At 44.8% G+C, this 25,851-nt stretch overlaps 2 protein-coding genes across 2 annotated transcripts in view; one reads left to right on the plus strand and one right to left on the minus strand.

Moving 5' to 3' along the window:
* Nucleotides 1-25,851, plus strand: part of MAP4K1 (mitogen-activated protein kinase kinase kinase kinase 1) — a 39,750-nt gene that overhangs the window by 4,325 nt on the left and 9,574 nt on the right. The window contains exons 3-22 of the mRNA XM_070764288.1: nt 1,158-1,248; nt 2,352-2,416; nt 4,665-4,720; nt 6,043-6,090; nt 6,514-6,556; nt 7,922-7,994; nt 9,195-9,326; nt 9,449-9,511; nt 10,192-10,273; nt 15,402-15,509; nt 17,033-17,114; nt 17,254-17,312; nt 19,055-19,116; nt 19,217-19,255; nt 19,854-19,877; nt 21,162-21,204; nt 22,022-22,190; nt 22,861-22,937; nt 24,758-24,842; nt 25,724-25,800. Of these exons, the coding sequence (XP_070620389.1) occupies nt 1,158-1,248; nt 2,352-2,416; nt 4,665-4,720; nt 6,043-6,090; nt 6,514-6,556; nt 7,922-7,994; nt 9,195-9,326; nt 9,449-9,511; nt 10,192-10,273; nt 15,402-15,509; nt 17,033-17,114; nt 17,254-17,312; nt 19,055-19,116; nt 19,217-19,255; nt 19,854-19,877; nt 21,162-21,204; nt 22,022-22,190; nt 22,861-22,937; nt 24,758-24,842; nt 25,724-25,800 (1,478 nt within the window). The remainder of the gene's footprint in view (nt 1-1,157; nt 1,249-2,351; nt 2,417-4,664; nt 4,721-6,042; nt 6,091-6,513; nt 6,557-7,921; nt 7,995-9,194; nt 9,327-9,448; nt 9,512-10,191; nt 10,274-15,401; nt 15,510-17,032; nt 17,115-17,253; nt 17,313-19,054; nt 19,117-19,216; nt 19,256-19,853; nt 19,878-21,161; nt 21,205-22,021; nt 22,191-22,860; nt 22,938-24,757; nt 24,843-25,723; nt 25,801-25,851) is intronic.
* LOC139174151 (ryanodine receptor 1-like) overlaps nt 17,012-25,851 on the minus strand; it is a 161,260-nt gene continuing 152,420 nt past the window's right edge. The window contains exons 102-103 of the mRNA XM_070764289.1: nt 19,095-19,165; nt 17,012-17,415 (exon numbers count right to left, since the gene is read on the minus strand). The gene's annotated coding sequence lies outside the window, so the exon portion shown is untranslated. The remainder of the gene's footprint in view (nt 17,416-19,094; nt 19,166-25,851) is intronic.

The raw sequence follows: 25,851 nt of genomic DNA on the forward strand, positions 1-25,851 counted from the left end.
CGGGAGGCAGAGAATAGATGCGAGTAGGGACCAGTCAGAGGTGATATTTGCCGGTTCTCCGAACTACTCAAAACCTCCGCTATCGGTTCTTCCGGAACCAGTCAGAACCTGCTGAAACCCCCCACCTTCCCAGCTGGCTCCCAACAAGCAAAGATAACGTGGGAAGCCAGACGACTGCATTATTCGCTTCACCGCTTCAATGATTTGCCTTAACAACTGTGGCAGAAGAGTTCGTAAAATGGGTCAAAACTCACTTAACAAACTGCCTTGCCGGCCAACGGACATTTGGGGGCTTGATTGTGATTGTTAGTCGAGGACAACCTGTAACACAATAGTGTAGTGGAGGCAGGGGGCGGGTTGCTCTTGCCGGCATGCCGGTGCACTGCGGACGCGCATCCTGGTGATTTGGGCACCGGCGCCTGTGCGCACAATTTTATTATTTATTGATTGATTTCTATGCCGCCTTTCTCAAGGCGACTCAGGGCGGTGTACAACATTATAAATGCAAACAATATATGTAGAGAAATACAATTGTTTTTAAAAAGAATTATTATTATTATTATTATTATTATTATTATTATTATTATTATTTATTAGATTTCTATGCCGCCCCTCTCCGAAGACTCGGAGCGGCTATACAAAATTAGTAGAAAATCTTGAAAGCCCCCATGTTCAGTCATGCACATTTCCTCTGAAAAATCCTCTGAAATCTCACCTGTGCGAGCATCCCCTCGTCAGATTTTGCTTCTGTGCATGTGCAGAGTGCAAAAAATGCCCCAAATTTTTGGGGGAAATGATGGTACCGCCTGACGGACCGGCAAAGACGGAAATGGAGCAGTCACATGCAAATTGCACAATCTGTGGGACGCTACCGGAATGGCGCACCCTAGCACACCGGTAGGAACCCATCCCTGAGTGAGGGTGTTGGCCGTTGAAGCCTTGCAACATCTGGAAAGCTCAGATCCAGTTGTTTCAATAAAGGAGAATATTTGTAGCTCGGGGTTGATATGAGGGGTTGATATGAAGGCGTTTCCTTGTAAACATTTCATTACCCAGCTAGGTAGCATCATCAGTGCTTGAAGGGAGCGCTTGTTTCCCTTCTATCCTAAACCCCTAAGTCCTAAAATGCCTGTTTTTCTCCTTCTTCTTTGGCCCAGATGATGATTGTGTGGCTATCCAACAAGAGATCGTGATCGTGAAAACCTGCAAACATCCGAACATTGTCGCGTACTATGGGAGTTACATCCGGTGAGTAATCCTTCTTCTAAAATGGGATGATTCTGTTGTAAATACTGTATTTCCCTGCCTTGAGAAAGGGGTGGCTGGGTGGGATGCAAAACTGGTGTGCGATGGAGCTGTGCTGGCGCAGTGGCTATGTTGTGATTCAGCCTGAGGCTGCTCAGGGACCTGCTGTGTCTCTGCTGGCTCCATGCCCGGAGGAGGAGGACAGCGAAGAGGAGGGGGCTGAGCAGTCGGACGGCGGAGGGGAAAGTCAGGAATGGGACGAAGGAGAACAGCATGAGAGCCCTGGGGGGGGGGGGGGGGCTCTCCCCAGCCAGTAGCTTGGAGTCATTAGGGGATGAAGCACAAGCCGTCACTGACTTGCGACAGAGACGTTCAGATCAGAGAAAGGAGCAATTAAAGAAGTATTATCAGCACTGAATTAGGAACAGCTGGGCTTGGGTGTGGTCCTCCTTAGCAGGGTTTAAAAGGCAGGCAAGCCCTTGAGGCCATGTGGAGTGTTATCAGTTGGAGTTACGGTGACCTGCTTTGTTCTCGGCGTCTCTGTTCCTGGCTTGTGGCCCAGCAGTTTGGAAGACCCGTGGGAGGTGTAGGTCTGCTATCTACAGCCTCATCTTGGCAGCAAGAATCCTGTATTGCTGCATGGACTTTTGTCTTCGTGGATATATTTGAAGATACAGCGTTTTCCTGTTTGTAAGGACATTTTCTGTTACCAGTGTTTTTCTTGAATTTTATAAACTGCCTTTTACCGGTGTGTCTGGCTTCTCTTTTTGGGTTGGTCTTGGCTTCCAGAGTGACCCAGACAGAACAGGCTAGAATGCAGTATTGCAGCAGTTCGATTTTCACCGGCTTAAGGTTTAGACTCAGCCTTCTGTCTGTCCGAGGTCGGGAAAATGAAGACTTGGATTGTTGGGGGCAAGATGCTGACTCGGCAAACCGCTCACAGAGGGCCGTGAAGCCCTTGAAGTGGTTATATAAATCTAAAGTGCTTTTGCTATGATTAGAAAAGGCTCGGTCAGCAATCTGGAGAGCTGGCCCCAATTCCTCCGCCTCCTTCATTCCATTCTCAACTTCCTCCCGCACGAACCCTCTTTCTCTCCTCCCTGCAGGTTTAAGAAGCTGTGGATTTGCATGGAATTCTGTGCAGGAGGTTCCCTTCAAGACATCTATCAAGGTAGCCGCTAAGAAGAAAGGACAAATTTCATTTGCACTTCCTAAGATGAACTTATAGAATTCATGGTGGAAAAAAAATGACCAAACTGGCAAACCGGAAGTCCGGAAAACGGACTTCCGGTTTGCCCGTTGTGCTGTTTTTCGCGCACCGGAGTTTTCAGGGAAGCTGGCTGGGGAATTCTGGGAGTTGAAGTCCAAATATCTTCAAGTGGCCAAGGTTGGGAAACACTGGACTAGAAGACCTCCAAGGCCCGTCCAATTCCCTCACTGTGTATTCAAACATAGACCGTAGGGAATTTTCCTTTGTTCTTATCTCCCAAAGTGTTTTAATGCAAATTTATGTACAGTTGTTAAGAGAGAAGGAAAGATGCATCTCTCACATGTAAACACATACACACATTAAGTATGTTACTTTGGGTGCCAGGTTCACAAGTTTGTCGGGGAAGAAGTACAACTGAATAATTAAGCATCCTTTTTTTTTTTTTTTTTGCAACAGAAGTGAAACCGAGTGCGGTTGCTGGCTTTCTCTAGCATATCAGTAGCACCTGCTTCAAAGGAAGAGGGTTGAACATTGTTCATATGGCTTAGGTTAGGTTGCAAACTTCCCCCTTCCCAGTCTGCTTACGTTATTTCGCTTGCAAGGACAGCAGCAAACCTTGTAGGACACAAAGCTACTGGGCGCATCCGATTTCTTGGACAAACACAAAGTTTTGTTACTTTTCATTAGCAGCTTGAAAGCAGAATTGTTAATTTGCCTGGAGGAATTACCCTGTGATAAGTTGCTAATAATAATAATAATAATAATAATAATAATAACAACAACAACAACAACAACAACAACAACAGAGTTGGAAGGGACCTTGGAGGTCTTCTAGTCCAACCCCCTGCTTGGGCAGGAGACCCTACACTACTTCAGACAGATGGTTATCCAACATCTTCTTAAAAACTTCCAGGGTTGGAACATTCACAACTTCTGGAGGCAACTCCTGTTCCACGGATCAATTGTTCTAACTGCTTCTCTCTCCCTTAGTTCTAAATTGCTTCTCTCCTTGATTATTTTTCACTCATTCCTACACTAAAAGTCATATAGTATATCATATACTATATCAGATCATATACTATAAGTCTAATGAGTAGGAAAAACGCACTGCAAGAAAGAAATTTAATGGGATGGGATGGAGGAGAGGTTTCCTGGTTTTGACCCCTCTCTGCTTTTTTATTCAATATAATTACAAGTTGAGGTTTGCGCTTAGCTTAGGGGAGCATTCCAAAACAATTCCCCAATCTTCAGATCTTTTAAAGAAGCATGATGAGACTACCTAGTTTGTTCACGAAACGTCTACAAGAAATCCATCAAGCTCAGAGAGCATCCACAGCTCAACCCTGAGCTACAAATATTGTCTTCTGTCTGTCTAAGACGTCTTCTGGCTAGCCGTGTTTGTCCTCTTCTTCACCGAAGAAGCCTCCAAACACAACCCTGGAGATGTTGCTGCCAATGTGACCCATCAGTGAGCTTTCGAGATTTCATCAGTGTTCCGAAACCATCAAAGGAACAATTCCATCTACCACCAAAGTCATCCCAGCTCCAACATCAAACACTCTGTTGCAGTATGAAAGAACGTAGTAGGATCTGCTGGATCAGATACCTGGTCCATCTCAAGGCAGCAAATTCCAATTTTTGATCATGCATTGGTTTGTTTGTTTTTTTAAATTCCTTTTGACCCTCCTGGTTCTATCCTTCGGGGCGAAAGGAAGCAGGAGAACTTCTGTTTTCAGGAAGCTCCATGCAAAGAAGGGGTGAGCAATGGACTAAAGTTGAAACAAACAAACAAAAAGGGCGTGTGGACAACGGCTAATGCAAGCGTGTCCTTGTTGTGGGGTACCGAAGCCTCGGTCTCTCCGCCTTCTGGTTTCAGAAGTGGGGGCAGAGAAGCATCGCAAACACAACTTGCATGATAACGGGCTGACCACAACACTGCTCTCTTGTTTTCATTTTTAATGCTTCTCGCCGTTTCTTCACTTCCTCCCTTCTGCAGTTGCATCTCTTTGAGGGGGGATGGATGGACAGACGATGGGAATTTGATTAAATTAATAAAGTCGAAGGTCAGCTGGACACACAGCCTCCCAGCAAAGGGCAGAGATGGGTGGGGGTGGAGGTTTGCTTGTTCTCTTAACTAAGGCACACGATATACAGACAGCTGGATTGCAGGGTGGAAAGTGGTGTTCACTGTCTCCTTGTTGCTTTTCAGTCACGGGGGCTTTGTCAGAGCTACAAATTGCCTACATCTGCCGGGAAACATTACACGTGAGTAGAGATTTGTGGACACCCATTTTTCTCAAGGATGGAAATGTGTTAGCTTTGGCCTGAAGATTTAAAAAATACAGTGGTACCTCTACCTAAGAACGCCTCTACTTAAGAACTTTTCTAGATAAGAACTGGGTGTTCAAGATTTTTTTGCCGCTTCTTAAGAACCATTTTCTACTTAAGAACCCGAGCCTGGGAAAATTTGCCAGGAAATTTGAGAGCATCACGAAGGCCCGGCCAGTTTCCTGCCATTCCCCCTTTAATCCCGGCCATCTCGGGCTTTTCTGGGCTGCCAGAGGAGCCTTTCGGTGGCGCTTAAGGAGGCTTTGGCAGTCCAGAGCGAACAAAGCATTTTCCTTTCTCTGGGCGCTTGGAGAGGGAATAAACCTCTGCCAGTGCCCAGAGAAAAGAAATGCTCCCTTCACTCTGGCCATCCCAGAGCAAACGGAGCGTTTTCCTTTCTTTGGGCGCTTGGAGAGGGAATAAATCTCTGCCAGCGCCCAGAGAAGAGCAACGCTCCCTTCGCTCTGGGCAGCGACTGTCCTCCTCCTCTTCTTCCTCCTCCTCCCCCCACCCAAATCCCGAGCTTTTATTTCTTTCCTAATGGGTTTGCATGCATTATTTACTTTTACATTGATTCCTATGGGGAAAATTGCTTCTACTTACAAACTTTTCTACTTCAGAACCTGGTCACGGAACAAATTAAGTTCTTAAGTAGAGGCACCACTGTACCCTGTTTTCCCCAAAATAAGTTACCCCTGAAAGTAAGACACAGGACAGGCTTCATAGAATTGCCTAATATAAGGCATCCCCCGAAAGTAAGACGTAGGAGATGTTTCGTGTCGCAGCGTTCCCGAACAGAACATATGTAACACTGCTGTTCATAAATTGCATCCCAAAACGCTGCATCAGTAAGATTTAAAACACATCCAACACGCATCCAACATGCGCCTGCTTGTTTGGATGCGTTTTTGCTGCAGCAGGATACAGAATACAATTCATTGGGAAAAAATAAGACATCCCCTGAAAATAAGACGTAGCACATCTTTGGGAGCAAAAATTAATATAAGACGCTGTCTTATTTTCGGGGAAACACGATAGAAAGCCAGACTCACTTAACAAATGTGTGATTCGCTTAACAACTGCAGCAATTCACTTCACCATGGACAAGAAAGATCTTAAAATATGTATGACTAACTTAAGCAGCTTGTTTAGCAACCAAAAGTTTGGTCAAAGACTTACCCGTATATTAGGTTGTTATATTAGGCATATTTCAAAGACAACCAAGATGTAAGTTTTATTTTTTTTCCCCGTCCTTCCAGGGTTTGTCTTATCTTCACAAACAAGGCAAGATCCACCGAGATATAAAGGTGAGAGTTATGAAGCTTGTCCTTCTCTTATGTTATTGTCAGTCTCCAGATTCCTTGAGAAAATGAATTGAGGACAGAGTGTAGGAGAAGAGCGGGTGGAGTCAAGGCAGCTATTAGCCTGGAGTCTTTACATTGGAAGGAAGATACATAACTGAAAGCAAAGTTGGTAGCTGTCATATATTTTGGCAGCCTGCAGTCACAAAATGAGGTAGAAAAGTTGAAAAACTTTTGCAGAAGCAGTTTTCACAAAGGTTTCTACAAGCTGCAAAAACAGTTTGTACAATTGGAACTCCCAATAGATAGGGAGACCGGAGCCTGGGAATTGGGAATATTGTCTAGTTGTTGCGTTGTTACCCTCTGGACGTTAGTCCATTTCACTCTGACTAAGTCTCACTTCCTTTTTGCTGTTTGTTCACCTTTCAGGGAGCTAACATTCTTCTCAACGCCCAGGGGGAAGTAAAACTAGGTAGGTTCATTATCTGAACATTGTTTCTTTAATCTAGTTACCCTCAGTCACCTTATCTGGAACGGTCCATGGGCATCACGTAGCCCCGAAATCCTATCCCACTAGGGCTCAGCTCAGTGGGAAGCATTTCAAAATTTTGCTTTAGCATTATGTGTGAACTTCTGAATTGTTATTTTTCAGTGTGTATTAGGCAGTCCTCACCTATGGCCAGAAATGTGAGCACGCGTGCCATCTGTGCATGCACAAAACGCAGGAATTCACTTGCGCATGCAATCCCAAACGCGCTTTTTCACAAGAGACAACTGGATTTTCTGGTTTTTCTCTAAAGACGCTTCGCCTCTCATCACAGAAGTTTCTTCGACTCTGATTGGATGGTGGGGAAGCGAAGGAGCTAAAGGAGCTTCTTTTATTGATTTTATTTATTGATTGATTTTGTCCATTGCACAATGAGAGTTATATTGGGTATATATATAGTAAATATATAATGAAGGTTATAGGGGATATACAGTGTTCCCTCGATTTTCGCGGGTTCGAACTTCGTGAAAAGTCTATACCACGGTTTTTCAAAAATATTAATTAAAAAACACTTTGTGGTTTTTCCCCCTATACCATGGTTTTTTCTGCCCAATGACATCATATGTCATCGCCAAATTTTTGTCCGCCTTTAATACATTTTTTTAATAAACTTTAATAAATCAACATGGCGAGTAATAATCTAAATGGTTGCTAAGGGAATGGGAAATTGAAATTTAGGGGTTTAAAGTGTTAAGGGAAGGCTTGTGACACTGTTCATAGCCAAAAATAGTGTATTTACTTCCGCATCTCTACTTCGCGGAAATTCGACTTTCGCGGGCGGTCTCGGAACGCATCCGCTGCGAAAGTCAAGGGAACACTGTACTCATAGTAAAGTATATCTAAGAGAGAAGAGAAGAGAAGAGAAGAAATAGGAATAAAATATATCAGTGAAAGAATAGAATAAATATAGGGAAGAAGAATGGTATAGGAGATATAGGAGAGAAATAGGACAGGGGACGGAAGGCACTCTAGTGAAACGTCTTCCAAGACAAACCATGATCTGGAAGACCGAGAATCTCCATAGTGAGAAGAGTTGTGAATTTCATTGTCTGAATCTCCCCGAGAAGAGCCACGTTCCGAAGACAAAATTTCAGGAATCTTGTGGCATCTTTTCCTGGTCACAGATTTCATCCCAAAGGCTTTGCGGGTCGCTGGTTTCGTAGAATGGATTTCCTCGAAGTCCACAGACTCTTTTATCTTCCCGAACTAGAGCACGATACAGATCTACGACAAAGAGGCTTTTTCAACCCTCTCCATCTCTCTCTTCTCTTCTTCTTTCCTTCTTGCCAGCTGATTTCGGGATCTCAGCTCAACTGAGTGCCACCTTCGCCCGGCGAATGTCCTTCATCGGGACCCCTTACTGGTAAAGAGAAGCCACCCTTTGGCCCCGATGGGTAATCTGAGCTGCGAGATGCCAAGGAGAAGGAGGGGGGGGGGCAGGTTGGAAAAGCTCCCCACCATTTCAGAATCTTCTCTGGAATATATCATGCTAACCAAGGGCCCAAGTTGTGGGCATTTTTCCATACACCCCCATTCATTTTTCAGTTCACAAACTCATCCCATAGCAGTTGTCCCTTTTGCCAGGGGGCATTGGCGATGCAGGAAACAGTGTGGAGAAATCCTGGTTTATAGGCTTTTGTTGTCAAGGTTCCAGTTAACATCTGGACTAAATCAGAATCCCAGTCAAAGTGCTCCTCAAAGTTCCAGTTTATTGTTGGAGCCATCCTGGCACATAGTGTGGGAAACCTGACTCCGAGTTTCCCACCCAGTTGAAAGTTCACATCCTTTGTCCCCCACCCACAAACTTGTCACGTTGCCCACTCAGATTGTACCAGCGTGGCCAATCCTCCTTCCACTTCCGCCCAGGTGGGTGGGCATGGGATGGCCTTGAGCCCCTCGAAAGGATGCTTTGTGGCTGCCTCTGCTCCCTCCTGAAAATCCCCCCTCCCAAGTTCCCATCAACATCAGGCCTTCTATAGATAGTGTGGCAAGCTGTTGATTTATGATTGTTATTGTTATTATTGTTGTTGTGAGCCGCCCCGAGTCTTCGAGACGGGCGGCATACAAATCTAATAAATAATAATAAAATAATAATCGAGCTGCAACGACTCTGGCATAAGCCCGTGAAAGTGGTCCCAGTGGTACTTGGCACGCTGGGCGCAGTACCAAAGGATCTCAGCGGACATTTGAAAACCATCGGAATTGACAAAATCCCCATCTGTCAATTGCAAAAGGCCGCTTCACTGGGATCAGCAAACATAATTCGCCGCTACATCACGCAGTCCTAGGTGTTTGGAAAGCGCCCGACTGGTGATGAAATACGAAATCCAGCATAGTGATCTCATTTGCTGTGTTGTACTGACATAATAATATTAATATTAATAATAATAATAATAATAATAATTATTATTATTATTATTATTATTATTATTATTATTATCCCCAACTTCTGCACTGGCTTGATATTTTTCCTGATAACCTGTTAGCAAGTTGCAAAAAGACCATGGGGTGGTCCTAATGGGGGGGGTCTTAAAAGGGTGGTGAATGTCACTCTTTGTTCCAGGATGGCCCCAGAAGTGGCCGCGGTGGAGCTGAAAGGGGGCTACAACGAACTGTGCGACGTGTGGTCGGTGGGCATCACGGCAATCGAGTTGGCTGAGCTGCAGCCACCCATGTTTGATACGCATCCTTTGCGGTAAGGGCCCTGTTGGCTTCCTCTGATCCCTGGGGATTGAAATAAAATCTTTTCCATGATTTATAAGGAAGAGACGGTTCCACGGCTGACCTGTGGCTTGTCTCCCCTGTGCCGCCTTGCAGGGTGCTGGTGCTGATGACCAAGAGTGGCTACCAGCCTCCAAAGCTGAAGGAGAAGGCCCGATGGTGAGTACTGTCAAGGGGTCCTTCGGAAGTGGTGACGGGTCCTTGCTTAGTCTCAATAAAGGAGAGTATTTGTAGCGCAGGGTTGAACTCGGGAGTCCCTTGGTGTCCTCTTGAGTTTGGTGGCTTTCTTGCAAACGTTTCATGACCCAACTAAGTAACATTACTAGTTTATGATTTTATGTACCATGCTTAGGTCGGATTGAAGATAGCGAAGTTCTAAGTTGTCTAAGCCCAAAATCTCAAGTCTGGTAGTATAAGGCATTCAGTTGCAAGAGTGGAGGACTCTTTTCGTGAAATATCCCCAGACTCGTTTGATTGTATTAATGTCCGATATGTTATGCAGGTTCCAGATAGATGAGCTATACTCAAGAATTGGTCTAGTAAAGGTTTTGTATGTCCTACATGGGAATTCAATATTACCGGAGAAGAAGCTACGCAAGAGTAGGTTAACCACTCTTATGCCTTTTTTTGGCAATGCTGTTATCTCAATGCCTTTGAGATGAGTACTCCTAGGTTTTTGACAAGAGTGAGGATCATCTACTAGTTCTTAACCAACCAGCTTGTATTTTGTGTACTGATTTCCCCCCCCCCCCCAAGATGTAAGACGTAGCGTTTGTTGGTTGAATTGAGTTATCAAGCATCAGCTGCGTTACAGCCGCAAAAATCTTCTGTCTCCACAGGTCCCCCACCTTCTACAACTTTGTCAAGGTGACACTCACCAAAAGCCCCAAGAAACGGCCCAGCGCCTCCAAGATGCTCACAGTGAGTAAGCCTACCTCTCTTTCCACCTTACGCAGGACGTGCGCTCTGCAGATTTAAAGAGCAAAGTGCCCCACCCCAGGGCCAGCTGTCCGGGGAGAATTGGAGATCCTTCAGTCATTCTGGATGCAAATTAAATTTCTATGTCTGTGAAGTGAATAAGGTTTTTCCCTTCTGAAAAGTCTGGACTCCGGTAGTCTTAAATCAAACTGGTTTATTCATGGCAAGAGAGAATACAAACACTGGAACGGTAGAATTGCCGGAATGAGGGCAACGGCTAACCCGTTGCCCTTTTATACTCTTTTTAACGCGGGCTTTTTACCAACTGACACATATTTAACTTTCGCGGCTATTTTCTGAATAGCCGCGTCTTAACCAATCGCAGATTTTCTGCGAATATTTTTAAACAAACACAACACCCCTCCCTCTTCGGCTGAGACCATGATTACGTGTTAATCCACGTCACATAGTCCTGCAAGCGGATTGGTGGTTTCACAGATCTCTGGGACCTGCGCAGTTCATTTTGCTGGGAGCTGCTTGCCTGGACGGCTGGCTCCGTTGCTCCGCTAAGGCTAGTCTCTGACGGGCCTGGTTGCGATGATGCATTTTGATCTTCGCCGGCCGCCAGGGGCAACAAGCAGCCATCGCTGGAGTCTCGAGGTGGTTCTGGTAAGTCCTCTATTGGTTTGTCTACAGTAGGTAAAATGTCTGGGTTAGTCTTCATTCTTTTGCGTAGTTGGTCGACATGCCGATGCCAACTGCGCCCATCTGTTAATATTACAACGTATGTTTTTAAACCTGTTTTATCCAATACTGTGCCATCTTTCCATTTATCGTTTGAATCATAGTCTTTGGCATAAATTAAATCCCCGATGTTAAACTGTCTTTCACTTTGCATTTTAATTTCTTTTTGGTCATTCTGGTAATTTGGGTGAATTCTGTCTAATTTAGAACGAAGGTTTCTGCCCATTAAAAGTTCTGCCGGGCTTTTATTTGTTGACGCTGACGGCGTAATATGCTGAATGGTTAAAAATTCATCAATTTGTTGTTGCCAATCTCCTAGTGGTGCTTTGTTTAACGCTTCCTTTGTGGTTCTAACTATTCGTTCTGCTTGCCCATTAGCTTGGGCAAAATGAGGTGGAGTGAGCACATGTTTTATGCCCTGGTCTGCAAGAAATAGTTCCATTTGACGGGCTGTTAACTGAGGCCCGTTGTCTGATACCAAAATGTCTGGAATACCATGTGTGGCAAACATTTTCCTTAATGCTTTTATAGTTGCACTAGTAGTTGTGGATGCCATGAGTTCAATTTCCAGCCACTTGGAGTATGCATCCACAACCAGTAAAAAGGATTGGCCCCTGATTGGTCCTGCAAAGTCAATATGTATTCTAGACCAGGGCCCTCTTGGTGTTGGCCACTCTGATGGTGTAACTTTTGGTGGGTTGGGTCTTGTTCTCTGGCAGGGTATACAACCACCCACCCATGACTCTATGTCCTTGTCCAACCCTGGCCACCATAAATGACTTCTGGCAATAGTTTTCATTTTGACTATTCCTGGGTGACCTATATGCAATAACTGCAATGCTTGCTTCTGTAAGGCTTTTGGAATAACAACCCTGTCTCCCCACAATATACAATCTTTTAACACATTTAATTCAAACTGTCTATTCTTAAAAGGTTGAAATTGGTTTGGTTGTTGTTCAATTGGCCATCCCTTTAATATCCATTGTTTAATATATTTCAAAATTGGATCTGCTTGTGTCTGCTTGGCTATTTCTGTTGCTGTTAATAACGTTTGTTTACTAGATTCGATTAATAAAACGCTTGAGGCAGGGGCTGGGTCATTGACTAATTCTGTTTGGGGGCACCTGCTTAATGCATCAGCATTTCCTATGTCTTTCCCCCCCCTGTGGATTAATGTGTAATTGTAAGCGGCTAGAAAAATAGTCCAGCGAGTCATGCGAGGAGAAAGAAAGGCGGGAGTTTGTTTGTTTCCCGCCAAAATGCCTAAAAGCGGTTTATGGTCGGTGATTAACGTAAAGGGTCGACCACAAAGGTAATAATGAAAACGTTTAACTCCAGCGACAAGGGCTAACACCTCCTTGTCGAGCTGGGAGTAATTCCTTTCAGCTGCCGAAAGAGTTTTAGAATAATAGGCTATTGGGGCTTCTGTACCGTCCGGAAAGTTATGGCTGAGGACGGCTCCTATGCCGAACGGTGAAGCGTCGCAGGTTAGGGATAAGGGCATAGCTACATTATATTGCACTAGGACACTATTGGAGGAAAGTAAATTTTTTACTGCTTGGAAAGCGGCTTGTTCTTTTGGTCCCCACGTCCAGGCAGAGTCTTTCTTTAGGAGGTTATGAAGCGGTTCTGCCACCGTCGCTTTCTGTTTAAGAAAGACGGAATAAAAGTTAAGGAGTCCTAGGAATGCTTGTAAGTCTGTCTTATCTGAAGGGGTGGGGGCATTTCTTATGGCATCAACTTTGTCATTTGTGGGGTGAATCCCAAAACGATCTATTGTAAACCCCAAGAATTCAACTTTGGGCACAGCCCAAGAACATTTGTCTGCTTTCAAATGGAGTCCTGTTTCTTTAAATTTGGTTAAAACGCGCCTGATTCTGTCCCATAACTCAGATTTGGATGTGGCAGATATTAATACGTCGTCGAAATATGGAACGACCCCAGGAATATTATTTAAAATGCGTTCCATCAAACCCTGAAAGATACCTGGGGCGGTAGAGACTCCAAACTGGAGCCGGGTGCATTTAAAGGCACCTCTATGAGTTACGATTGTCTGGGCTTCAGAGGTGTCTTGATCTACGGTGAGCTGTTGATATGCCTGTGCCAGGTCCAATTTCGCGAAGATGGACCCATTTCCTAAGGTGTGCAAGAGTTGTTGCACTACTGGGATTGGATAGGCATTATGCTGTAGTGCTTTATTAATCGTGGCTTTATAATCTGCGCAAATTCTAATAGAGCCATCCGGCTTAACGGGCGTTACAATAGGAGTTTCCCATTTAGCGTGGTCAGTGGGAACTAAAATGCCCTGAGCTATTAATTTGTCCAATTGTTCATCCACTTTAGGCAAAAGTGGAATGGGGATTCTGCGGGGCTTTAATCGGATGGGCGAAATATTTGGGTCCAAATTAAACGAAATGGGGCTGCCTGTATATTTACCCAGAGCGCTAGAGAAAACTTCGGGAAATTCTTTCAATAAATCATTTGGGTCAAAAGAGTCACATACATTGTTAACCCCTGAAATTTCAATACCTAAAGGTTGTAACCATCGAAGTCCCAGTAATGAGTGTTTAGGACCGTTAACCACTAACAGAGGTAAAAACCCTTGAAATTTTTTAAACGCAATAGGAACGTTTAAGCATCCTAACACTGGAATTGAATGGCCCTGAAAATCACTCAAACCCGGTTCCCACGGTTGCAAGTCAGTTTGTTTTACACGAGGTAAATATAATTTAAGTTTTTCCCAAGGCATTATGGAATGTCTGGACCCGGTGTCTAATTCCATTTGGCAGGGGTGGCCGTTGAGGAAAAGAGAAACAAATAGCTTGTTTTCTGCAGCGGGAAAATTGCAGTTTACGGAAGAAGGGGAGTTACCTCGTTGGTTAGGAGAGGGCGAGTTGTCAGCCGGGCGGGAAACGTTGCGCGAAAACGGTGGTCGTCGATTCCTCGGTGAAAAATAGGGTCGTTGGTTTTGTTGAGTTGCTGGAGTTGGGTTGGCGGCGCGGCAGACTTCGGCGATGTGGCCGCGGCGCTGGCAACGGCGGCAGTAGGCGTCCTTGAAATGGCAGCGAAAACGAGGATGGTTTCCGTTGCAGCCGGCACATCTGTCTGCACGGGAGGCTTCTTTGGCGTCGTGGTCGGAGGCTCTTCGGATTTGGAGACAGGTGTCGTCTGGAGTAGCGGATTCTGATTGTTTTTCATCCGAAGGGCAGGCGTGCCAAGGTGATTCATCAGGAATGTGATGAACGGTTGAGGTTGCGCGTTTAATTTCGGCAACAGATGTTTCAGATACCTCGGAGGCTTTTGCTGCCTTAAGAATGTCTTGGAGAGAGGCATCCTCATCAACTAAGTATTTCTTCTGGAGCGTGATATTGGTTAGACCGAAAATAAGGCGGTCCATGAGCTGTTCCTCTGGATCCTTGTATTTGCACTTCGGGAGGAGTGCGCGTAGGCGAGTTATAAAATCGTTGGTGGATTCTCCGTCCGCTTGCCTCATCTGAGCGAATTGATGGCGGTATACGCGGACAGGAGTCGTCGGCTGATAATGGGCGGCAAGTTTTGCTTGTAGAGTTGACCATGCGACGGTTTCCAGGGTGTCTGGGTCAACGAGTGTAGAGGCTAGGCTGTAGACTTCTGTGCCGCAATAAGCGAGGAATATAGCTTTCTTCCTCTCGTCATCGGCGTCATGTAGATTGCTCGCTTTCAAGAAAAATGTAAATTTGGACATATACGAGGTCCAAGCTTCCGTCTCGGAGTTGAATACGGGCGGCGGTGGAGCCATGGCCGAGTTCATGGCTGCGTTAGCGGGAGTTCGACCTCTTCGTCGCCACTGAAAAGTCTGGACTCCGGTAGTCTTAAATCAAACTGGTTTATTCATGGCAAGAGAGAATACAAACACTGGAACGGTAGAATTGCCGGAATGAGGGCAACGGCTAACCCGTTGCCCTTTTATACTCTTTTTAACGCGGGCTTTTTACCAACTGACACATATTTAACTTTCGCGGCTATTTTCTGAATAGCCGCGTCTTAACCAATCGCAGATTTTCTGCGAATATTTTTAAACAAACACAACACCTTCGATTTTGCTGATCTGTGTTAAGGAGTATGCAGAGTGACCCCTGAATTATCAAGGATGCAGAAGTGCAAAGGAAACGTGGAAATCTAACAGATATCCAGCAGATAGTCAGGAGATATGAGCAATGGTTCAGTCATAGTCAAATCAATCAATAACTCTCAATAATACATTAACAATACTGCAAGCATTACTTGTACAGCTTACAGATACATAAACTATCATCGAACACACAGTTCTTACTACAGCAGTCACAATGAATCAGCGTTACCAAACAGAAATAAGAGACCTCAACTCTCTTCGCTTTTCTTTTCCCAGCACCAATTTGTAACCCAGGCAGGGCTCACGCAGAGGCTGACCCTTGACCTCTTGGAGAAGGTGCACAATCCTGACCCCAGAGGTGAGGCAGAAGAAGAGGACCCAGAGGTGAGAGCAAAGGGATCTGGCTGGGAAAGTGGGAGAGAAGGGCTCCTCATCTTCGGAATCCATCCACACCTACTTCTAAGGGCTCCTTGGGGATGCCGGGCTTGATGTTCTACTATGCTTTTGTCAGTCCCCATTGACTTCGTCAGAGTATAAAACCCCCATTGAAAAGATGCTTGCTTGTATGTAATGCCACTCAATTTAGTCATTGCACGGATAACAGGCCCACACCTTTTCTTCCCTCCTGTAATTATCGTTGTTGTTTCTGCCTTAGTCAGTGGGGATTTTATACTCTGATGAAGTCGGTAGGGACTGACAAAAGCTTAGTAGTTTTTTTTAGTAATTTTAAAATAAATTTTAAACGTTCCGGAGATTGTGATGGCTACTAAATTGGTTTCCTTTCTTTCCATACCTGTAATAAGTCCTAGAGGGAAACAATGGATTTTTAAGGGACTTGGGTCTTGGTTAGAAACATAGAAACATAGAAGACTGACGACAGAAAAAGACCTCATGGTCCATCTAGTCTGCCCTTATACTATTTTCTGTATTTTATCTTAGGATGGATATATGTTTATCCCAGGCCTGTTTAAATTAAGTTATTGTGGATATATCAACCATGTCTGCTGGAAGTTTGTTCCAAGGATCTACTACTCTTTCAGTGAAATAATATTTTCTCATGTTGCTTTTGATCTTTCCCCCAACTAACTTCAGATTGTGTCCCCTTGTTCTAGTGTTCACTTTCCTATTAAAATCTGGATTGCTGTATAGCACCAAACCTCAAAAAGCCTTTGATTAATATTATATATCAATGAAGCCAATATACCCAGCAAGAACTGATTTGCTTAAAAAGTCTTAGAAAAATATTTGTGTTTCGGCACTAGGCATTTTCCAATAACAGCAGAAGAAAAACATGAAATACGGACAGTATTTTTAAAAATATACATGGCTCTAAGTAGAATCTCATACAGTATCCAGTACTGATGGTAAGAATTTAGGAAAGATTCAAAGAAGCAAAAATAGGTTGGCAACACTTTAAAATAAGGCTTTAAAATTGTAAATCACAACTTGCAAAACTAAACTACCTTAAAAAGGAAGAGAGAATTAGCTCCATCAGATACCAATACTGGAAATTATTATTCCTAACAAAAGACAAGAATATAGGTCTCACTCACCATTCAGCTGGGTCTGTCTGTTTGCCCTTACTCGCAAAAAAAGTCTCCTCTCGACCACCAGTTGTAGAACCAGTTGTTCTACTGTCTCAGATTTTCTCATGAAGATTATTCCTGTCCTAATCCAGAATATCGACACCACCACACAAAGATGGGGAAAATTGCCCTGGCTACTACACCCCTCCACACACCCCTCACTCATAAATCTAGGTCCCCCTTGGTCTTGCTCAATGGTGCTTTGGGTGAGCAAGCTAGCAAAATAAGGGCTCCTCTTGTGGGGTCACACACAGCCACAGAAGTCCCCAGTTTTGGGATGGCCATCATACACACCTCCAACATACCTCTTCTCTTCCTCAGTTGCCTCCGCCTCCGGTGCCCCGAAGGATTCGCTCCAGTCAACGGCAGGGAGTGATGTCTCCAGGATATGCTGGTGTTCAGGGTACGGTGATCCATTCTCGCTGGTTCAAGGCTCACCCGTCGAGCGCATCTAAGTGGAATCACCCCACGAGGGTGATAACATGGCTACTTGGCCTCCATCTCCTTCAATGCTCTAAATCTTGTTTCTCATCTCATTGCAGAGCATAACTTCAGCCCGACCTTCCGAAGAAGACAAACTCTGGGGTCTTCAAGCTCTATGGTAACTCTTGGTTGGCTCTTCTGCTCTTCCCCTTGAGAAAGGTTCTCCTCTCTTGGTCGTCCTGAAGATCTGGGTCCATTGTCTTAGTCCGCCACTCTTGGCACTGACAAAAGAGCCGGGGAGGTGGGGGGGTGCAGCGGTTAGAGTGCAGCACCGCAGACTCCTTCAGCCAACTGCTAGCTGTAGTTCAGTCTAAATGTTATTGCTATTGCTAAACTCAATGGACAAAAGATCTCACAGCTGGTTCTTCTTTTGTCCTTCTTCAGCTTTCTTCTAGATCAGCGTTCCTCAACCTGGACTTTAATGTGGACTTCCATGCCCAGAATTCCCAAGCCGTCATGCAACGTTAAGAACAGTAGACTTCAGCTCCCAAGAATTCCCCAGCGAGCATGGCTGGCTAGGGAATTCTTGGAGTTGAAATCCACCCACCCTAAAGTCGCCATGGTTGAGAAATACCGATCTAGAGAGCACTCCAAGACTTCAGGGGAGGGATCTCCAACCCTGGCAACTTTAAGACTTGTGGACCAACTCCCAGAAGTCCTCAGCCAGCAAAGCAAAGCTGAATGAGGGATTCTGGGAGTTGAAGTCCACAAGTCTTAAAGTTGCAAATTTTGAAGACCTCTGGTCAAGTAGGTCCAAAATGCTGGAGCTTTGTTGGCTGAGAAATTCTGGGAGTTGAAGTCCACAAGTCTTAAAGTTGCCAAGGTTGGAGGCCCCTGCTCTAGGGCAACGTTTTCCAACCTGGGGTCTCTAGATGACCTGGATTATCATGCCCATCATCTCCTTTGAACTGTTTCCATTTTCTCTTATCTGTGGATAGCCACCTTTAAAACTGTTAATTAACTATAATCAATCAAATAATTAATCTATCCATTTTCCTTCTAATATATAATGCAAAACAGAAAAATCTTCGCTCTTAGTTATATAATTATATTAATTATACATATCAAATTCTAGACAGTTAGCAATCTAATCCCAATTGAATCAAGGAGATTAATTATAATAAAACCCTAAAGTGGTATTAAAAAGATAGAGTGAAATCTTTCTATAGCACTCCAATCTCCCTCATCCATTTCCTTTTAATTTTTCAACTATTTCCTTTTTGTATTTATTTATTTTATTTATTTATTTATTTATTACATTTGTATGCCGTCCCTCTCCGCAGACTCGGGGCGGCTCACAACAGTAACAGAAAACAATATATAAAACAAATTCAACAATTAGAAAGCTAAACACCCATAGTTTAAAAACATGCACACAACATACCATACATAAACAGAATAGGCCTGGGGAAGATATTTCAGTTCCCCCGTGCCTGACGGCAGAGGTGGGTCTTAAGGAGTTTGCGGAAGGCAAGAAGGGTGGGGGCAGTTCTAATCTCAGGAGGGAGCTGGTTCCAGAGGGTCGGGGCCGCCACAGAGAAGGCTCTTCCCCTGGGACCCGCCAAACGACATTATTTAGTCGACGGGACCCGGAGAAGGCCAACTCTGTAGGACCTAATCGGTCGCTGGGATTTATATTTATATTGTCTCCATCCCTCTTTCCCTATTTTCTTCCCAATCTTTTCAACCACTTTCTTTTTACAAATATAGTGTCTCCATCCCTGTTTCCATATATTATTACGCCCATCGTCTCCAGATACCACTGGAATGGGCTGGTTTGTTGGGGAATTTGGCTCCTAATTCTGCCGGTGGATTTGCCTAGGATGAAATTTCCAAGTCTCTCTCTCTCTTCTTTGACAGGAGATCATGCTAGACCCAGGCTATACCATGATCGACAAACCTGGTTCTGATGTCAGCAGCAGGTGACGGTGTCCGGAGGGGGCTTTGGGTACCATCTCCCTTAGCTGCTGCCTAGATGTGAAATAAAATTTATTTTAGTTCTTGTTTTCTTGACCTTTGCAGGGAGAATGTAGCCGAGTCAGACTATGACGATGTGGATATGTAAGTTCTGCCTTTTTAAATTGTTTTTTAATTAATAATACATTAAAAAACATAACATATACGTAACAATAAGGACAGATAACAAAAAGAAAAAAAGGTACATGATAGTCAATTCAGTATATATATTGGTTATTCCCTTTTTCCCCTCCCCTTATTAATTTTCCAATATCTGTTTAAATTTCAATTGATTAAGAACTTCTCCATCATGCCTTCTAGTCTTTAATCTTGGGTTTCCTCTCTATCCAATTGTATAATTTATTCTAGGTTTCAGAATAATCTCTACCCAGTTTGTCCTTTAACTCTAACATAAGTTTGTCCATCTCTGCGCATGTTAGAATTTTAAATAAGATTTCTTCTTCTGTAAGAAGTTCTTGTCTTAACTGCTTATGGTTAAAGCTGGCTGGGGAATTCTGGGAGTTGAAGTCCGCCTGCTTTAAAATGGCCAAGGTAGAGAAAAAGTTTGACCATGGCAAAACGGCAACAAAGGACTTGTAAAACCATGAAGTGCCACTAAACTCCCTGAGCGTAATCCCATTGGTCATTCTTTCTCTCCTAAATTTCCCCTTCCTTGATCCTTCTTTTCTCCTCTTCCTTCCAGCCCCAGCAAACCAGACCTAATCAGGTAACTGTTTATCTTAGAATTTTTTAAATATGTATATATAAATTATAAAACACGCAGTCATTTAGCCAAATGTTGGGAAGAGACGGACCTCAGGATTCAACAAGGAGCTAGTCTCTAAGAGTTAATAGATTCCTGCTTGGATGTAGAATAGAATAGATAGAATAGAATTCTTTATTGGCCAAGTGTGATTGGACACACAAGGAATTTGTCTTGGTGTATATGGGGCCCTTGGTGCTCTTTGGGTCTGGCTGTTTCCTTGAAACATAGAAACATAGAAACATAGAAACATAGAAACATAGAAACATAGAAACATAGAAACATAGAAACATAGAAACATAGAAACATAGAAACATAGAAACATAGAAACATAGAAACATAGAAACATAGAAACATTTCATGACCCAGCTTGGTAACATCATCAGCGCTAGAAGGGAGCGAGGTTTTTAAAAAAAGAGAAAACCCCACATCCTTCTAGTACTGATAATGTTACCTAGCAGGGTGTGAGAAAAATTCACGAAGGAATTCCACAGGAGCCAAATGAACAGAAACAGATTTTTAATTTATTCTTTGATCAAGGGGCCTTCGCGGAGGAGAAACCCAAACTAAAAGTTCTGTTTCGGTTCATTGAAATGAACTTGCATTGAAATGACCGCAACCAAGCTCAGAGAGCAGCAGTTCAACCACAGGCAGTGAAGGGCCGCACTTACCTCTCTGGATCAGTCCCGGAGGCTGGCATGGGCACGCACATGGGCGGCGGCGGGCGCTCACCTTCCCATGTGAGAATTTACACACCAGAGATTTTGGCGATTTCTTTGCTTCTGCTCATGCGCAGAAGCAAATTTTTATGCGGGGATGCAGCAGGGACGCACAGATGCACATGCATCACCACTTCCACTAATGGATCGGCAATCCCAGGTGTACCGAGGGCAGCCCAACATTGACTCCAGGCTACAAATATTCTTTTCTATTAATAATAATAATCAATAATAATTTATTAGATTTGTATGCCGCCCCTCTCCGAGGACTCGGAGCGGCTCACACCAGCAGCAAAATACAACGTGATACAAATCCAATATTAAAACTAATTTAAAAACCCATTACTACTATAAAAAACCCCCATTCAATTCTACACAATCACACCAATTCCTAACACCAGGGGCAATTATTACAAGTGTCTTGCTAGAACAATCCATTAGAGATGTGTTGGGGGGCGGGGGAAGGAGGCAGCAGCCCACCCAGCCCCTCTCTCTGTTTTGGAACCTGATCATTTATCCTTCCTTCCAGGGACACTCAACCTGCCAATCTCCCACCCCCACTGCCTCCCAAGGTAAACCCTCTGTGGGAACAAAGTAAGTTTGCAACCCCCTCCCCCAGGTCCTCTAGCCTTGCAGGTGGAGATACGTCAAGGTGAGTCCCGTTAAGCGCAGTAGTTCTCAACCTGGGGGGTTGGGAGTCGGGACCCTTTTGGGGGTCGAAGGACTAAGACCTTGGGAAAAGACAAATTTCTCCTGGTGTTAGGAACTAAAGCTTCTATTCTGGCGCCTTGGAACATATCTTTACAATCCAACCAACCCCATGTTTACAGTGGGGGTGTCCCTCTGACCTTCCTGCCAATCAGCTTGAAGCTCTGATGGGAGAATTGGCGCTCAACTTATGGTTGGGGGTCACCGCAACATGAGGAACTATATTAAAGGGTCGTAGCATTAGAAAGTTTGAGAACCACTGGAAATCCTCCCTATTCGTTTGTGCCTGTCGGTCGTTGGAGAGCCGGTCGCGAAGCCAGCGTGAGGCTCTGCCCACATGCCCGGATGCTGCCATTTGGGTTCTTTTACCCTCTGCGCATACGCAGAATGCTTGGCACATGCGCAGAGGGTAAAGGAACCCAAATGGCGGCATCCGGATGGGTAGGTCGAGCCTTGCGCTGCCTTTCACGACCGGCGTTCTGACGACCAAGAGGCACAAGCAAACCAGGAGCATTTCATCCCTGTTCCCGTTCCTCCAATGGGCAGCCGTGGTCCAGGACTCCGTTTCTCCAACCACGTTCTTCCATAGGGGGTGCAGATTTAGTCCAAGGGCGCCCCCTCCCCTCAGCCGCCCTTAGCAAATGCATGTGACGCATGCCGACATTTCTCTCTCTTGAATAGCCCAGAGTTTGGCTCTCCTCAGACGAAACGGCGGCCGATCAATCCCGCAACCATGGTCCTGCCAAATCCCTAATCCGCGGACGGTGCTCCAGCGGCCCCATCCTGAGTCGGCCCTCGCCACAAAGCCATTGTGGGAGAGCCGAAGTTTCCCACCTCACCGCCAAATCGGGTATGACTTCCCCCCCAGAAAACGGGAGTAAAACGACGGGAAGAGGATTCACTTAACAACCGGGTGTATTCATTTAACACTGCAGTGTTTCACTTAACAACGGTGGTAAAAAAAAAACACTGAATAAATGTCTGACTTAACAACATAAATGTTCTCAAATGTGGTTGTAAGTCGAGGACTGTCTGGAGAGGAAAAACAGCTCAGGGCAGGAACCCTTTCACTCCCGGAACCGGCTTTTTAGGGGTGTTGCATTCATATTAAAAGGGTTTAGGAGTGGTGTGGTGGCCTAGAGGTGGTGCTCTCGCCTCGCAATCTGGAGGCTGTGAGTTTCATCCTAGGGAGTAGCAGATATTTTTCTCTCCGGACACACTGAGAATATATCCGCTGAACAAAGACTCCACAGTGGCAACAGGAAAGGCATCTGGCCATTAAAAAAACCCTGTGCTAGCTCCATTCAGTTGCCCAGATTCCATTCTGCCAGGGATTATGGGGTCATTAAATGAAGATGATGAATCCAGAGGACCCAACCTGAATTTGGAGAGTCCAGACTACAATAACAAGGACTTAGTTGTGTTGCCGGGTTGAGATCTTGGGGGGGTGGGGGGTGACAATATCCTGGGAGCAGGATTTGGTGGTGTGGGGTGCTGACTGTTACTTTACTCCCCTGCAGTCCCAGAACTGCGTTCGGACCCTTTGGATGAGAGGCCGCCCAGCCTTCCTCCTAAGATGGAGAGGAGACAGAAACCGGTAGGCGTGTTCACCCTCCACTTTGGGCCAATCGGCTCAGGTCCAAATCCTTTCACTATTGCTCAAGTGAAACGTTAAAAAACAACTGAGCCTGTTAGGATGAGAGAATAAGTAGATTTTTCTTGGGACCAAAATGCAGCAGGACAAGTTAACTCAATCTGTATAGTCTGGAAGACAGAAGGAAAAGGGGGGACATGATCGAAACATTTAAATATGTTAAAGGGTTAAATAAGGTTCAGGAAGGAAGTGTTTTTAATAGGAAAGTGAACACAAGAACAAGGGGACACAATCTGAAGTTAGTTGGGGGAAAGATCAAAGGCAACATGAGAAAGTATTATTTTACTGAAAGGGTAGTAGATCCTTGGAACAAACTTCCAGCAGACGTGGTTGGTAAATCCACAGTAACCGAATTTAAACATGCCTGGGATAAACATATATCCATCCTAAGATAAAAATACAGGAAATAGTAAAAGGGCAGACGAGATGGACCATGGGGTCTTTTTCTGCCGTCAGTCTTCTATGTTTCTATGTTTCTATCTTTCTCTTCCTTTTCCTTTCTCCCTTTCTCCTTTTCTTTACGTCTCCTTTCCTTCTCCATTTCTCCTCTCCTCCTTTCCCCCTTTTTCTTTCCTTCTCTTCCATCGCCAGTTTATTTCTCTTCTCCTTTCTCCTTCACTTTTTTCTTTCCCCCCTTTCCTTCTCCATCACCACCTCCAATTTCTCCTTCTCTCTTCCTTCTTTCCTCTTTGCTTCTCCTTCTCCACCTTCTCTCTGTTCTTATCTCCTCCTCCTTTCCTTCCCCTTTGGCCACCTTCTCCATTTTCTCTGTCTCCTCTCCTCCTCCTCCTCCTCGTCTCCTCTTTATCCTTCACTTTCATTTCCCCCCTGTCTTTCCCCGTCACATTCTCCGTCTTCTCAAGATCACGTGAAATGTTAGTACCACTTTATAAGGCCTTGGTAAGGCCACAATTGGAATCCTGCATTGGTCGCCACGATGCAAAAAGGATGTTAATAATAATAATAATAATAATAATAATAATAATAATAATAATATTGTTGAGACTCCAGAAAGGGAGCAGAGAACGGTGACAAAGATGGTTAAGGGACTGGAGGTTAAAACATACAAAGAACGGTTGCAGGAACTGGGTATGTCTAGTCTGATGAAAAGCAGGCCCAGGGGAGACATGATAGCATCTCAGGGGTTGCCACAAAGAAGAGGGAGTCAAACTATTCCCCAAAGCACCTGAGGGTAGAACAAGAAGCAACGGGTGGAAAGTGAACAAGGAGAGAAGCAACTTAGAACTAAGGAGAAATTTCCTTAGAACAATTAATCAGTGGAACAGAAGTTGCCTCCAGAAGTTGTGAATAATAATAATGATGATGATGATGATGATGATGATGATGATGATAATAATAATAATAATAATTTATTAGATTTGTATGCTGCCCCTCTCCGAGGACTCGAATGCCCCAACATTGGAAGTTTTTAAGCAGAGGTTGGATAACCATCTGTCTGAAGTAGTGTAGGGTTTCCTAACTAAGCAGGGGGTTGGACTAGAAGACCTCCAAGGTCCCTTCCAACTCTGTTGTTGTTGCTATTGCTGTTGTTGTTATTATTACTACTACTACTACTATTTCTACTACTATTATTATTCTCCTCCTCCACCTCCAAAACATTTCAAACCAGTTTGGGAATCGTGTGTGTGTGTGTGTGTGTGTGTGTGTGTGTGTGTGTGTGAAATTAAAAGGGGAAGAGGATTCACACCTGCGTCTCCCAGGTGCTTGTTCATGGATGGCTCTTGCCTGCCTCTCCCCCTCAGGACAGGACCCTTTTCAAGAAAGTCTTCAACGAGTGTCCCTTGCACCTCACCTCGGCCACCGCTTGGACCCATCCCCACACCAACGGTAGGCCCGGAGCAGACCTGGGGGAGGGATGGGCAGGTGGGGGGCGGGAATGCTTTGATTCCTTCTGCAGACCTGAGCAGCATCTAGTCCAGGTGACATTGTCTTGTCCAAAGTTTCCTTCCTTCTTTTACTTCCTTCCTTGCTTGCTATTTTTCCTTCCTTCCTTCTTCCTGAGTCAAGGTTGACTCAGCCTCCCATCCTTTCAAGGTGGGTCAAAGGAGGACCCAGATTGTTGGGGGCAAGAGGCTTATTCTGTAAACTGCTTAGAGAGGGCTAGAAAAGCTCTGTGAATCAGTATATACGACTAAATGCTATTGCTATCCTCCCTCCCTCCCTCTCTTCCTTCCTCCCTCCCTCCCTTCCTCCCTTCTTTCCTTCCTTCCTCCCTCCCTTCCTTCCTCCCTTCCTCCCTCCCTTCCTTCCCTTCTTCCTTCCTTCCTCCCTCCCTCCTTCCTATTAGAAAGCAGTATTGCAGTCTAATTCTGCCAATTGTCAGCAGTTCAAATCTCACCACCAGCTCCAGGTTGACTCATCCTTCCATCCATCCAGCCATGCAATGAGGACCCAGATTGTTGGGGGCAAGAGGCTGATTCTGTAAACTGCTTAGAGAGGGCTGGGAAAGCACTAGGAAGCGGTATATAAGTCCATTGCTATTTTGAGATCTTCAGACAAGCAAAGTCACCAGGAAAGCCAGATTCACTTAAGACCCGTGTGACTCACCAGCTGCAGCGATTCACAAAACAAAAATCATAAAACAAACGTCTCACTTAACAACCTGAATTCTTGGCTCCACTGTGGTTACTAAGCCCAGGACCATCTGTACTGAACTGCATTTGATTTGTACGGCCACCTTAATCCTCCATTTCCTCCCTTTTCTCCAGAGCTGCACTTAATCCTGGGGGCGGAAGAAGGAATCTTCGCCTTGAACCGGAGCGAGGCCGAACCCGCTCTCGAACTGGTGAGGCTGACGGGGCGGCAGGGATGGGTCTGAGCCAACAGAAGGGAGAAG

Source organism: Erythrolamprus reginae, chromosome 11 (genome assembly GCF_031021105.1).
Source record: "Erythrolamprus reginae isolate rEryReg1 chromosome 11, rEryReg1.hap1, whole genome shotgun sequence".
Taxonomy (NCBI): domain Eukaryota; kingdom Metazoa; phylum Chordata; class Lepidosauria; order Squamata; family Dipsadidae; genus Erythrolamprus; species Erythrolamprus reginae.